The 14,531-nt window shown below is 44.6% G+C and overlaps 1 protein-coding gene across 2 annotated transcripts in view; it reads right to left on the bottom strand.

The window, feature by feature from the left end:
- The window catches only part of ppp4r2b (protein phosphatase 4, regulatory subunit 2b), a 34,930-nt gene that overhangs the window by 16,614 nt on the left and 3,785 nt on the right, over positions 1–14,531 (bottom strand). For both annotated transcript variants that reach the window (XM_060919257.1, XM_060919256.1), the window contains exon 3: positions 5,356–5,526. In XM_060919257.1, the coding sequence (XP_060775240.1) occupies positions 5,356–5,526 (171 nt within the window). The remainder of the gene's footprint in view (positions 1–5,355; positions 5,527–14,531) is intronic.

Genomic DNA, 14,531 nt, shown 5'->3' with positions numbered 1-14,531 from the left:
TACCGTAAGCCCGTTCACATCTGCACTTTAATACAAAACATCTGACAAAAGCTTAAAAAGAAAGGAAAAGAAAAAAAACCCACACAAAAACTGTGTGAGAGAGCAGAAGTGAATCCAGTATGAGCAAACATGACGATATCTTTACGATTACTTCACGTGGTTGATTTAAAATATATGGAAAAAAGCAGGGAAGCATAAAGTCAATGAACTGCGAAAACGAGAACTGGTGAGAAAATGGGAGCGATTCAGGAACAAAGAGGATGTGTAAACACTATTGTGTGTAGAATTTGGGACAAGTCCTCGGTGATGGGTTTCTTTTTGCTAATATAAAAAGCAAGCACCTAAAAAAAAAAAAAGAAATTTTATATACGTACACTAGGGGTACATGTGGCTACTGCTTATAAATCAAAAATTGTTTTCTGATCCCATGTCCATACAGTAAATATAGCATATATACACACGTTACCAGTTCTACTCGCCTCATCTCTTGCAAGCATCAGCAAGCTGCGCGCAGCATCAGGGCTTGGAGTGAGTATTTTGGTTACCAATTTTGTTTACAGCGGTTTGTTTCAAATACAGTGCTGTGAACTAGATCCATTTTCAGAATAGTAAGAAAGCACTTGTTCATGAATTGTCTTAGAAGCATTATTTAGTACTAATGAGCGCATTTTGTTTCGCAACTGTAGCATAAAGACACTAAAAAATTAAATTAAAGCGAATAGCAGAAGTTTGAGAACGGCTTCTCAATATATCTGCCAAAAAGCTTTAAAAAAAACAACTTTAATTTGACCTTTCAGAAAGACCAAACAAAAGCTGTGATAATCAAAGTGTAAATTTTCTTAAAATAAACACCACTTACTTGATATCGAATAGAGGGATTTCACTGACGTCACCCGAAACCGGAAGTAAACAGACCCTGCGCCATTTTGGAAGACCAATGGGAAATAATGGCAGCGGTATGTGAACCCCAGAGAATAAAGTGGAGTGGCAAACGACTTAAACAAATCTGAGCTGTTTTATTTATGATTTATTGGCCCAACAGTAGACTTGAAAGAAACCTGTGTGAGACTTGGCAAAAAACTGTGGATATAATGGATAAGTCTGTGCATGATCTGTGGACACTTTGAGGTAAGCAAACGCAAGAAATTCAGATTTAAAACATGCTAAATTGGCCCCAAGTTGATAACTGTATGAGGAGCAAGCCTCCCAGACTTCTACAATTTAATAATAATAATAATAATAATAATAATAATAATAATAATAATAATAATAATAAAGGATGGTTTGGGGCTTGCTCTCCCTCCTATTATATAAATAAAGCATTAGTTGTTGTGTAGGCATATATCATAAATACATATGTATAATTTGGATAAATTAACCTAAATTATGGATACCTTAATAGTAACAAAAAGTATTAATTTTTCAACTGAAAAGATATATTATTAAAAGATAAATATCAACAAGATTACCTTGGCCATAACTATGTATAGGTTATTCTTAAGAACAGCTGTAATATCACGAACCAAGCCACTAATAACATAATTGTAAGCCTGTAGCCCTTTGTAGGCTTTCAAGTCATCAGCAGTGTAGGCACTGGGTGTAAACAACAAATAGTTTACAATGTCTGGGTAGCAAACAGATGGCAGAATTGGTGTCCGGTCCTCCTTATGTTTCCATTCTCCCTTGCCGCGAGTCTTATCATATGGGTCAAACCCATCAATCACAGCCAGTTTCTCCACATACCGTGCCCTTTCTGCAGCTGGTAATGTACTCACATAACCCGAATTATCATCCATCGTGTCACTTTACTCTCGCTCGTACTTTGTTTTATATTGTGAGTGCATGTACTTGGTCTTCCAATATGGCGCCTAACAAAATCTCACGGCGCGGTGACGTCATGCAGTAGCCCTCTATTAGTATCCTTGGCGAACCATGAGGTGAATTTCATTTACGGGTTGTTTTACAATCAGGGTACGCAAGCTAAAAATCACATTTAACACTTATTATCTTCAATATCAAAAGGCTTGACTAAATAAACTTGGTTGTTTATTGTAGCCCTGTGATAGCTCTATTTACCATGCAAAAAAAAAATTTGGTGATAACGTTATTTTTGGTGAATGTATGGCAATATATGTCATATTTAGCAAAATTACTCGTGTCATTTAGAAAAAGTGCTTTTTTGACCACAGGTAGCTCCAAAAGGGATGCACTTAAATCATTCTTTATACCATAAAACACATATTTGGTTCCATATCATTGGAAACATAGTTAAGTTTTAATGTTGAATGCCAGTAAGTTTTCAGACTATTTTGATCAAATTAGTATGGAATTGTGTCAAAAAAAAATGTCCTCTCCGAGACAGCTAATTTTTCAATATAAAATAACATATCTAAAATGATTATTTTCATCCTAAAATGTGGTCAAGATATTGGGACATAAATATTAGAGACAACGAACACAAAGCTTACAGCCTTATATTTAAAAGAACTATGGAAGTAGTGGATTCTGAATTGTCAAAAAAAAAAAAATGTCCTCTCCGAGAATCACTTCATTAGTTTCTCCCAGCCCTGCTTAAAGCTACACTTAATCTTGTTATAATACAAACTATTACACATGCCTATGTTCATATGTGTATTAATTTCCAAAAGTGCAGATTTGATAGTTTTTTTTTAAAACCAGTTTGAATCAGTTTGAATTTTGGACCCCTGTGACACAAACTTTGCACCGATTGTAACACAACCCTTATCTTTTTATCTGCCGATTATCTTCCGATACCACAAAGTTATACCGAGATTTCTCTTATTTCGTTTCTGGTTCTGAAGTTTATCAAGAAGTAGAACAGGTAATTGAACTTGATCAGGATAAGTGCTGATTGGTTATGAAGTTTTGTTCTTGTTACGCTCATTCTTACAACACAACGGCATAGCGGCTTCGCCACTCGTTCTTGTGTACCTTTGATAACGCGAAATAGAGCATTCGCGTCGCGTGATCACGATTTGTCGTTCTGGTGATTGGAATGCTTATGCGCTATTGTTACACTCATTCTTACAACACGATGACATGGTGGCTACGGTCTCTCTTCGCCTGTATGAGGCAATAACCACAAAAAGTTACTAAAAGACTGCATGATCCCAAGCCCAAAATTGTCATCCTTGGTGTAAAAGTACAATTAAAAAATATATATATATTACATAAATCCTTCTAGCTCTTCAACCTTTATCAAAATTCATTTTACATTCAAGCTCAATACGATAAGCGAGGTGGTCAAATCAGTGGGCCAAGCATGAACCCAAGCAAATTTCATGTGTGAATTATTGGATTTTGGGTAACAGTTACCTCACAGCGATGCGGACCAGAATCAAATAATAGCTTCGATATGCGACGCAAGCACGAAACACCAAATCTGGTAACCAAAACGCTAACGACTTGCTGACTTTTTGTCAAGCCAAGCCGCCTTCGTCACATGTACACTCCAGGGCTCTACGTTAACACTGAGACATGGTTGCCCATTCGGGCAACCATTTGTAGAAATCTGGTTGCCCGAACTCAGAACATGGTTGCCCAAATATTACATATATTATTTTTTTATTTATTATTCAACCTTCTCAGCCGCTGTCTGTATCAATAAGCATTGACACTAGTGCCCCGTGCGAGTAATGCGGTAATTAGTCATGTAGTGAAGGACATACCAATACTCAGTCCCCCCAGGATTCCGCAGGCCTTTTTTGTGATTGTTGCGGGCTAAAATGTCTGATGATGTGGGGGTTTTCCAAAAAATTGCGATGAAAGTTGCAGTGTTTTTTAGGTTTTTGTTGCGATTACATTGCGGGAGGAAGTGAAAGTTGCGAGAAATTGTTGCGATTTTCTCTTTTTGTGATTAAAATTGAGTGATATGTTAAAGATTAAGTTATTGCTGAAAAACTATTAATTTAAAAAAAAAAAAAAAAAAGACACTGAGAAATGGTCCTATAAACAACTTTACCAATATAAAAGATTACCAGGACTACAAAAATGCAGAAAAATAGGCTTTACTTATCCAAATGCACCTGTTGGTTCAAAAGTTAAAGTGCAGAGAACCTCACAGCACAAGTTACCTTAAAATATAATATAAATGCCTCAGCTTTCATGCAAGGGAAAAAAAAAAACAACTATTAATACTAGTACTGTGTGCAGGCAGTCTCTCCTGAAGACTAAATTAAACAATAATTATAAAATAAATGGCTCAGGCTTCATAGAAGAAAAAAAAAATATTTGAACAGAATCTCACAGTATGATGCTGAAGCTGCCTAAACAATGGAAAATAAAATACCATTTTGGCAAAAATGTTGGCATCCATTAATTTCTTGTATTAAGTAAAAAAATAAAGTGCACACAGTCCTTCACTGTAAACATAACACACTTTCAGTAACACAATTTAAGCCTACATAAACACTGACTCGCACATCATGCAATGTTGCCAGATACTGCTGACGTTTTCCTGCCAAAAATATGTTCAAAACCCGCCAAAATGCACTTAAAACCCCCCAATCTGGCAACACTGCGCACATGCTGCTTCTCTTGAACGTATACACGGAAGTAAGGCAGAAGGTAGTTTGTCGACGTCACCTCAAGACGACGCCAACGATTGGTCAAATTTGCGGGAAAGTTGCGGTGATTGCAATTATATCCAACACCACCCTGAATTCGCAGGGATTGGTTGAATTTGCGTTGAAGTTGCAAATCACAACATCGCGAAATCCTGGAGGGTCTGAATAGAACACTGAATATGCACTACGCGATAATTATTAGCAATGGGAAACTGCATTGCGAGCCTGCGATGTGTGAATGTGAATTCCGCTAGTTGTTGAACATCCCGTAATAACATGGACGTGGTCTTTCCGAGTCAAACAATCGCAAATTGTGATGGAATTTCATCATAATATGAATGAATACACATCGTTTTTCACGCAAGTTGACATTTGGGTAGTTGCCCGATCGCGCAAGCATTTGTGAGAGTCTGGTTGTCCGAATCTATTGAATGGTTGCCCCGGGCAATCGGGCTACTGTTAATGTCGAGCCCTGCACTCAAGCACAGAATTAAGCACACAGTGAAATTTAACCCATCTGAAGCAGTGAATGCACACAAGTGAGCAATGACACCAACATGTTCTACATAAGAAACTTTGTTAGAAAAGGATCAAGATCATCAACTCATCGATTTTGCCTTAATCTGAATGAATACATTTAGCTACTCGCTCCCGCTTTTTAGACGAGTTACTTAGGTTGGCGGAAAAACAAACCATGTTCCTGGCTGTCCGTCACTTTCGCGCTTTCAACGAATTTGGGATTTGTCCATCCTTGGATAAGGCTACTCACCCGTTGTATCCGTTGACGATCTTCAATATTCTCTCCTTCATCTCCTCAAACGGGACAGACTCCACGTTAGGGTTTGCAGGTCCTCTCTGCTCTGGTGCCGAAGCTCGAAAGTCCTCCATCACCTTCTCCAGTTTGAACAGAAAGTAGCTTTTAAACTGCGACCATGACACCCTTCAGAGAAACACACACACACAGTCAGTCCGTATGTACAACTTGAGCAAGGAGAGCAGATTTCTGAAAAGACAGACAGAATTCTCTATATCGGTGTTTCTCAACCACTGGGCCACAACTTTTTTTCCCCCCGCCCCAAGTTGAAGCTAATTTTTACTCGTAGTCGGGTACAACTGCTGAGTTGCATCCGACATCACATCCGATTCATTAAGCTATGATCACATAACTCGCGATGGGTTATCGATGAAAATTAAGCATTTGCACGGTGATGTACACGTGAGCTAAAAGTTGTGATCGCACAGCAGGCGAACACTTGACTGTCACGCCTTTGCATGCTTGAGTCTGGCGCAACTCGAGCGGCCGTGCTTGCTCATGGAACGCGTTGCGCGCGTGCTGGGGACCCAGTCGTTATAGCAAACACCCGATACTGATTTGAGCGCAATCAGCAAGCGCAGATGCAGACACTTTTCACAGAGACTTTGTGAAGTAATCATCATCATCATGGTCATGTTTGTTGCTAGCCATGTTTATGACTCTGGTTAAATACTCTGCTTTATGATTCTGCTTTCATTTTTGTTTTGTTTTTGGAAATATCACGCCTGCTAATTAAAAAACAAAAACCACATCCATCTATCACTGCATACCTGACGGAATACTTTACAAAGTCTCTGTGAAAACAGCGCTCAAATCAGCATAAGGTGTTTTCTGTAACGACTGGGTCCCAAGCACAACACGCTCCAAAGAAAGGGGGGGGGGGGGTGGTAGTGGTTGAGAATCAAGTGGCTGTGGGTTGTTTACACTCGATACTAAAACTTGTAGTGTCCTAGCAATCAATCATCCATCGCAAAGACGCATACAAAAAGCCCCAAATTCCTACTTCCCCGGGGATAAATGATACAGGATTTATCTTGTAGTGCCCCGATCCCCAGATCTTTAACCCAGCCACATATAAAAAGTTGTATGCCTCCGTGATCTTCCAGGTTTTCATCTGTGTGTCCGTGTAGAACAATGTCTGCAGCACCAGGTAGTTTGAGATGTCGGGGAACTCAACGGATGGATAATTTTCCAACTCGTAGGAAAAACCCATCTTTGTTAACGTGTAAGGATCTAATCCCATTGAGTGGTTTCTATATCCACTTCTTCTTCTTCTTGGTTTTAATAACTTGCTTGTTTGCTGGACACAAACATGGCAATAAGTTCTTGTGTTAATGGACCAGACTCCACTTTTGGATCATTAATCCCTTTTGACTGAGAATGACCTGCATGCATGGGTTTGGCACATCTGTACAGTTTTAGATACAATACCTACAATTAAAAAAAAAAAAAAGTTTTTTTATTGTGTTTATTTAATCACTGGGCTCCCATCTGTAACAGGGCATCCCATTAATACACTTTACACTAATAGATTATTAGATTCTAATAGAATGGATGAGCCCCTCCTTGAACTGCCACCTTATTGTGGTGGAGGGGTTTGTGTGCTTGAATGATCCTAGGAGCTATGTTGTCGGGGGCATTATGCCCCTGTCAGGGTTTCCCAAGGCAGACAGGTCCTAGGTGACAGGCCAGACTAAGAGCAGTTCACCAAAACCCCTATGGAGAAAAATCCGAGGACCGTGACGTCGCCCGGGATGACGCAGCCGGGGCCCCACCCTGGAGCCAGGCCCGGGGTTGGGGCTCGTATGCGAGCGCTTGGTGGCCGGGCCTTTGCCCATGGGGCCCGGCCGGGCTCAGCCCGAAGAGGTGACGTGGGCCCGACCTCCTGTGGGTTCACCACCCACAGAGGTAGCAGTAGGGGACTGGTGCAATGTGGATTGGGTGGCAGTCGAAGGCAGGGGCCTCGACGACCTGATCCCCGGACACAGCGGCTGGCTGTTGGGACATGGAATGTCACTTCGCTGGGGGGGAAAGAGCCTGAGCTTGTGCGGGAGGTTGAGAGGTACCGGCTAGAGATAGTCGGGCTCACCTCCACACACAGCTTGGGCTCTGGAACCCAGCTCCTCGAGAGGGGCTGGACTCTCCACTTCTCTGGAGTCGCCCGTGGTGAGCGGCGGCGGGCTGGTGTGGGCTTGCTTATAGCTCCCCAGCTCAGCCGCCATGTGTTGGAGTTTACCCCAGTGAACGAGAGGGTCGCCTCGCTGCGCCTTCGGATTGGGGAGAGGGCTCTTGCTGTTGTTTGTGCCTATGGCCCAAATAGCAGTATAGAGTATCCGGCCTTCTTGGAGTCCCTGGGAGAGGTACTGAGGAGTGCTCAGACTGGGGACTCCATTGTGTTACTGGGGGACTTCAATGCTCACGTGGGAGATGACAGTGACACCTGGAGGGGCGTGGTTGGGAGGAACGGCCTCCCCGATCTGAACCCGAGTGGTGTTTTGTTATTGGACTTCTGTGCTAGTCACGGTTTGTCCATAACGAACACCATGTTCGAGCATAGGGGTGTCCATAAGTGCACGTGGCACCAGGACACCTTAGGTCGGAGGTCAATGATAGACTTTGTAGTCGTTTCATCTGATCTCCGGCCCTATGTCTTGGACACTCGGGTGAAGAGAGGGGCTGAGCTGTCAACTGATCACCACCTGGTGGTGAGTTGGATCCGCTGGCGGAGGAGGAAGCTGGACAGACCTGGCAGGCCCAAACGTATGGTGAGGGTCTGCTGGGAACGTCTGGCCGAGCACTCTGTCGGGGAGGTCTTTAACTCCCACCTCCGGGAGAGCTTTTCCCAGCTTCCGAGGGAGGCGGGGGACATTGAGTCTGAGTGGACCATGTTCTCTACCTCCATTGTGGACGCAGCTGTTCGGAGCTGTGGCCGCAAGGTCTCCGGTGCCTGTCGTGGCGGCAATCCCCGAACCCGGTGGTGGACACCAGAAGTAAGGGATGCCATCAAGCTGAAGAAGGAGTCCTATCGGGCCATGTTAACCTCCAGGACTCCCGAGGCAGCTGACGGGTATCGGCAGGCCAGGCGTGCTGCAGCTCGGGCAGTTGCGGAGGCAAAAACTCGGAACTGGGAGGAGTTCGGGGAGGCCATGGAGAAGGACTATCGGTCGGCCTCGAAGAAATTCTGGCAAACCGTCCGGCGCCTCAGGAGGGGGAAGCAGTACTCTGCCAACACTGTTTACAGTGCGGGTGGGGAGCTGTTGACCTCGACTGGGGACATTGTCGGGCGGTGGAAGGAATACTTTGAGGATCTCCTCAATCCCACCGTCATGTCTTCCACTGAGGAGACTGAGGCTGATGACTCAGAGGTGGACTCGTCCATTACCCAAGCCGAAGTCACTGAGGTGGTTTGCAAGCTCCTCGGTGGCAAGGCACCGGGGGTGGATGAGATCCGCCCTGAGTATCTCAAGTCTCTGGATGTTGTGGGGCTGTCTTGGTTGACACGCCTCTGCAACATCGCGTGGCGGTCAGGGACAGTGCCTCTGGAGTGGCAGACTGGGGTGGTGGTCCCTCTTTTTAAGAAAGGGGACCGGAGAGTGTGCCCCAATTATAGGGGAATCACACTTCTCAGCCTCCCAGGGAAGGTTTACTCCAGGGTACTGGAGAGGAGAATTCGACCAATAGTCGAACCTCGGATCCAGGAGGAACAATGCGGTTTTCGTCCTGGTCGCGGAACACTGGACCAGCTCTATACCCTTCATAGGGTGCTCGAGGGTTCATGGGAGTTTGCCCAACCAGTCCACATGTGCTTTGTGGATCTGGAGAAGGCATTCGACCGTGTCCCCCGTAGTATTCTGTGGGGGGTGCTTCGGGAGTATGGGGTTCGGGGCTCTTTGCTAAGGGCTGTCCGGTCCCTGTACGAACGGAGCAGGAGTCTGGTTCGCATTGCCGGCAGTAAGTCAGACCTGTTCCCAGTGCATGTTGGACTCCGGCAGGGCTGCCCTTTGTCACCGGTTCTGTTCATAATTTTTATGGACAGAATTTCTAGGCGCAGCCAGGGGCCAGAAGGAATCCTGTTTGGGAACCACAGGATTTCATCTCTGCTTTTTGCGGATGATGTTGTCCTGTTGGCTTCTTCAAACCAGGACCTTCAGCATGCACTGGGGCGGTTTGCAGTCGAGTGTGAAGCGGCTGGGATGAGAATCAGCACCTCCAAGTCCGAGGCCATGGTTCTCGACCGGAAAAGGGTGGCTTGCCCTCTCCAGGTTGGTGGAGAAGTTCTGCCTCAAGTGGAGGAGTTTAAGTATCTCGGGATCTTGTTCACGAGTGAGGGAAGGATGGAGCGTGAGATCGACAGGCGGATCGGTGCAGCCTCCGCAGTGATGCGGTCGCTTTACCGGTCCGTTGTGGTGAAGAAGGAGCTGAGCCAAAAGGCGAAGCTCTCAATTTACCGGTCGATCTACGTTCCGACTCTCACCTATGGTCATGAGCTTTGGGTAATGACCGAAAGGACAAGATCGCGGATACAAGCGGCCGAAATGAGTTTCCTTCGCAGGGTGGCTGGGCGCTCCCTTAGAGATAGGGTGAGAAGCACAGTCACTCGGGAGGAGCTCGGAGTAGAGCCGCTGCTGCTCCACATCGAGAGGAATCAGCTGAGGTGGCTCGGGCATCTTTTTCGGATGCCTCCTGGACGCCTCCCTGGGGAGGTGTTCCAGGCATGTCCCCCCGGGAGGAGGCCCCGGGGAAGACCCAGGACACGCTGGAGGGACTATGTCTCTCGGCTGGCCTGGGAACGCCTCGGTGTTCTTCCCGAGGAGCTGGCCGAGGTGTCTGGGGAAAGGGAAGTTTGGGCTTCCCTGCTTAGACTGCTGCCTCCGCGACCCGGTCCCGGATAAAGCGGAAGAAGACGAGACGAGAATGGATGAGCCAAAATAATTGGGGATGTTTTTCTAACGGGCCCCGACTTGTTACAAGTCGGAATAGGTGGGCCTGAAAGTAGAAAAAAGGTTGAGAACCCCTGGTCTATATGCTGCAAGTTTTCTACTTGTGCTTCAAAACACAACAATCTTCTTCTTCTTTTGGCTGCTCCCGTTTAGGGGTCGCCACAGCGGATCTTTCGTCTCCATTGCTCCGTCTTCCGCATCCTTCTCTACCACACCTGCCACTTTCACGTCCTCTCTCACCACATCTATGCATCTCCTCTTTGGCCTTCCTCGTTTTCGTGTGCCTGGCAGCTCCATCCTCAACATTCTCCTTCCAACATGCTCTGCATCTCTTCTCAGGATGTGCCCATACCATCTCAGTCTCATCTCTCTTAGCTTAATTCCCAAGCTCTCCACATGTGCTGTCCCTCTGATGTGCTCGTTCCTTATCCTGTCCAACCTCCCATCGCAAACCTTAACATCCTCAACTTTGCCTCCTGTCTCTTTGTTAAAGTGCACATCACGGGTAAATTCAGGAGCGAGATCAATGTAACTCTATTTTATATTAAACTTTGGTCAAATATCTGTCACATTTTGCGCAATACCAGAAAAATTCAGTTGAAATCGAGCCATTTGAGGCAAATTGTTATTCTGAAAAAACTTGGCATTTGGATTTCCCGGCAAACATTGATTTTCGTGACGTCGCGTGCGGGACGCCTCCCTCTGAATCCTACGTCAGCGCTGGTTTGTTTGAGAAAACGACCTGGTGGTTTTCTGCAAATTTCTTCAACGTTATCATGTAATTATTAAAATGGTTAACAGATGTATCGTAGGAGGGTGTAGCAACACCAATCATGATGGGATTAGCACTCATCGTTTCCCAAAAGACCAGACAACGAGAGAGAAATGGGAGCGCTTGCAAGCTCGTGCAGCCTGCTGGTGGCTCCGCAGGTGACGTCACGAATCTGGCTCCAGACTCCCTTGGGATTTTTCCAGACGCATTTTATTTTTTTCTGCTGTAGACAGATGGCCTTGTGCAAAATTACCCTTCTGGATGAGTGTGTAAAGGGACATACTTTCATATAAAAAAAAACACTAAATTGGTCCAGGATATGCACTTTAAGGGTACGGTCTCCAATCCATACATCACAGTTGGTCCCACTACTGTCTTCTACATCTTACCTTTCACTTTTGCTGGGACTTTCTTTACAGTGGTGCTTGAAAGTTTGTGAACCCTTTAGAATTTTCTATATTTCTGCATAAATACGACCTAAAACATCAAGTCCTAAAAGTAGATAAAGAAAACCCAGTTAAACAAATGAGACAAAAATATACTTGGTCATCTACTTATTGAGGAAAATGATCCAATATTACATATCTGAGTGGCAAAAGTATGTGAACCTTTGCTTTCAGTATCTGGTGTGACCCCCTTGTGCAGCAATAACTGCAACTAAACGTTTCTGGTAACTGTTGATCAGTCCTGCACACCGGCTTGGAGGAATTTTAGCCCATTCCTCCATACAGAACAGCTTCAACTCTGGGATGTTGGTGGGTTTCCTCACATGAACTGCTCGCTTCAGGTCCTTCCACAGCATTTCCATTGGATTAAGGTCAGGACTTTGACTTGGCCATTCCAAAACATTAACTTCATTCTTCTTTAACCATTCTTTGGTAGAATGACTTGTGTGCTTAGGGTCGTTGTCTTGCTGCATGACCCACCTTCTCTTGAGCTTCAGTACATGGACAGATGTCCTGACATTTTCCTTTAGAATTCACTGGTATAATTCAGAATTCATTGTTCCATCAATGATGGCAAGCCGTCCTGGCCCAGATGCAGCAAAACAGGCCCAAACCATGATACTACCACCACCATGTTTCACAGGTTCTTATGCTGGAATGCAGTGTTTTCCTTTCTCCAAACATAACGCTTCTCATTTAAACCAAAAAGTTCTATTTTGGTCTCCTCCATCCACAAAACATTTTTCCAATAGCCTTCTGGCTTGTCCATGTGATCGTTAGCAAACTGCAGACAAGCAGCAATGTTCTTTTTGGAGAGCAGTGGCTTTCTCCTTGCAACCCTGCCATGCACACCATTGTTGTTCAGTGTTCTCCTGATGGTGGACTCATGAACATTAGCCAATGTGAGAGAGGCCTTCAGTTGCTTAGAAGTTACCCTGGGGTCCTTTGTGACCTCGCCGACTATTTCACGCCTTGCTCTTGAAGTGATCTTTGTTGGTCGACCACTCCTGGGGAGGGGAACAATGGTCTTGAATTTCCTCCATTTGTACACAATCTGTCTGACTGTGGATTGGTGGAGTCCAAACTCTTTAGAGACAGTTTTGTAACCTTTTCCAGCCTGATGAGCATCAATAACGCTTTTTCTGAGGTCCTCAGAAATCTCCTTTGTTCGTGCCATGATGCACTTCCACAAACATGCATTGTGAAGATCAGACTTTGATAGATCCCTGTTCTTTAAATAAAACAGGGTGCCCACTCACACCTGATTGTCATCCCATTGATTGAAAACACCTGACTCTAATTTCACCTTAAAGTAACTGCTAATCCTAGAGGGTCACATACTTTTGCCACTCACAGATATGTAATATTGGATCATTTTCCTCAATAAATAAAATGACCAAATATAATATTTTTGTCTCATTTGTTTAGCTGGGTTCTCTTTATCTACTTTTAGGACTTGGGTGAAAATCTGATGTTTAGGTCATATTTATGCAGAAATATTGAAAATTCTAAAGGGCTCACAAACTTTCAAGCACCACTGTATCACAAACGACTCCCGAAATGCTTCTCCAACTGCTCCACCCTGCCTGCACTCTCTTTCTAACCTCACTACTACTAATAATAATAATAACTTTATTTGGCAGGTATGTGAACACACGAGGAATTTGACTCTGGTTTCACTTAGCTCTCTTAGTACAACAGGTAAAAAGCGTAGACAAAAACAAAAAGCTATGTACATGAAGGGTAAATATATGTATAGACAGCATAGTGTAAGGATGAATTAGTAAATATAAATATACAGTGTGCACAGAATGACGGTATGAGTGTGCAGATATGTCACAGTTGATGTTACTGATGTTTGAGTCCGGTTTTAGCTGTTCATCACAGAGACAGCCTGAGGGAAAAAACTGTTCTTGTGTCTGGTTGTTTCTGCGTAGTGATCTGTAGCGTCTCCCAGAGGGGAGAAGTTTAAACAGTTTGTGACCAGGGTGTGACGGGTCTGCAGAGATGTTACCTGCCCGTTTCCTGACTCTGGACAGGTACAGGTCTTGGATGGAGGGCAGGCTGACACCAATAATTTTCTCTGCAGACCTTATTGTCCGTTGCAGTCTGTTCTTGTCCTGTTTGGTGACCGATCCAAACCAAACAGTGATGGAAGAGCAGAGAACAAACTGAATGATGGCAGAGTAGAGCTGTGTCAGCAGCTCCTTAAACAGGTTGAGCTTCCTGAGCTGGCGCAGAAAGTACAACCTCTGCTGGGCCTTTCTGATGATGGTGACTGTGTTGGTCTCCCACTTCAGGTCCCGGGAGATTGTGGAACCCAGAAACCTGAAGCTTTCAACACATGGATGCAAACGGTGCGCCGTTTGGCGGATGCCGCCTTTTTCATGGCTGTCTGGGGGACTTGTGTGAATCGCGCAGATCCGATGAGGTTTTTTTTTGGGGGGGGGGTTGGAGTGTCTGATTATAATTTCAACAAAGTAAATTCTGTATTAAAATTACTAAATAAGCAAATGCCATCACAGTCCATGAAACACAGTTAGTATAAGTATGAGAAGAAAACAGTAAATCAGAAAGCTGCGCACGTAAAGCCAATTGGCTGCGCGCCATTATCTGCTGCTGGCTGCACTTCAGTGCACGCACAAGGATTTCCATCAGTCCAACGTAAGTTACGTAATTGGCTTTATGTGCACTGCTTTCTGATTTACTGTTTTCTTCTCATACTTATACTTCCTATGTTTTATGGACTGTAACGGCATTTGCTTATTTAGTAATTTTAATACAGAGTTTACTTTGATGAAATTATAATCAGACACTACAACGCGCCCCCCCCCCCAAAAAAAACCTCATCGGATCTGCGCGATTCACACAAGTCCCTCAGACAGCTGTGAAAAAGGCGGCATCCGCCAAAAGGCACGCCGTTTGCATCCATGTCAACAGCAATCACAGTGTTGTTGGTGATAGTGATGGGCA

Source organism: Neoarius graeffei, chromosome 4, assembly GCF_027579695.1.
Source record: "Neoarius graeffei isolate fNeoGra1 chromosome 4, fNeoGra1.pri, whole genome shotgun sequence".
In the NCBI taxonomy this organism is placed as follows: Eukaryota; Metazoa; Chordata; class Actinopteri; order Siluriformes; family Ariidae; genus Neoarius; species Neoarius graeffei.
The sequence above is the reverse complement of the archived record's forward strand: the minus strand, read 5'-3'. Positions and strand labels throughout refer to the sequence as shown.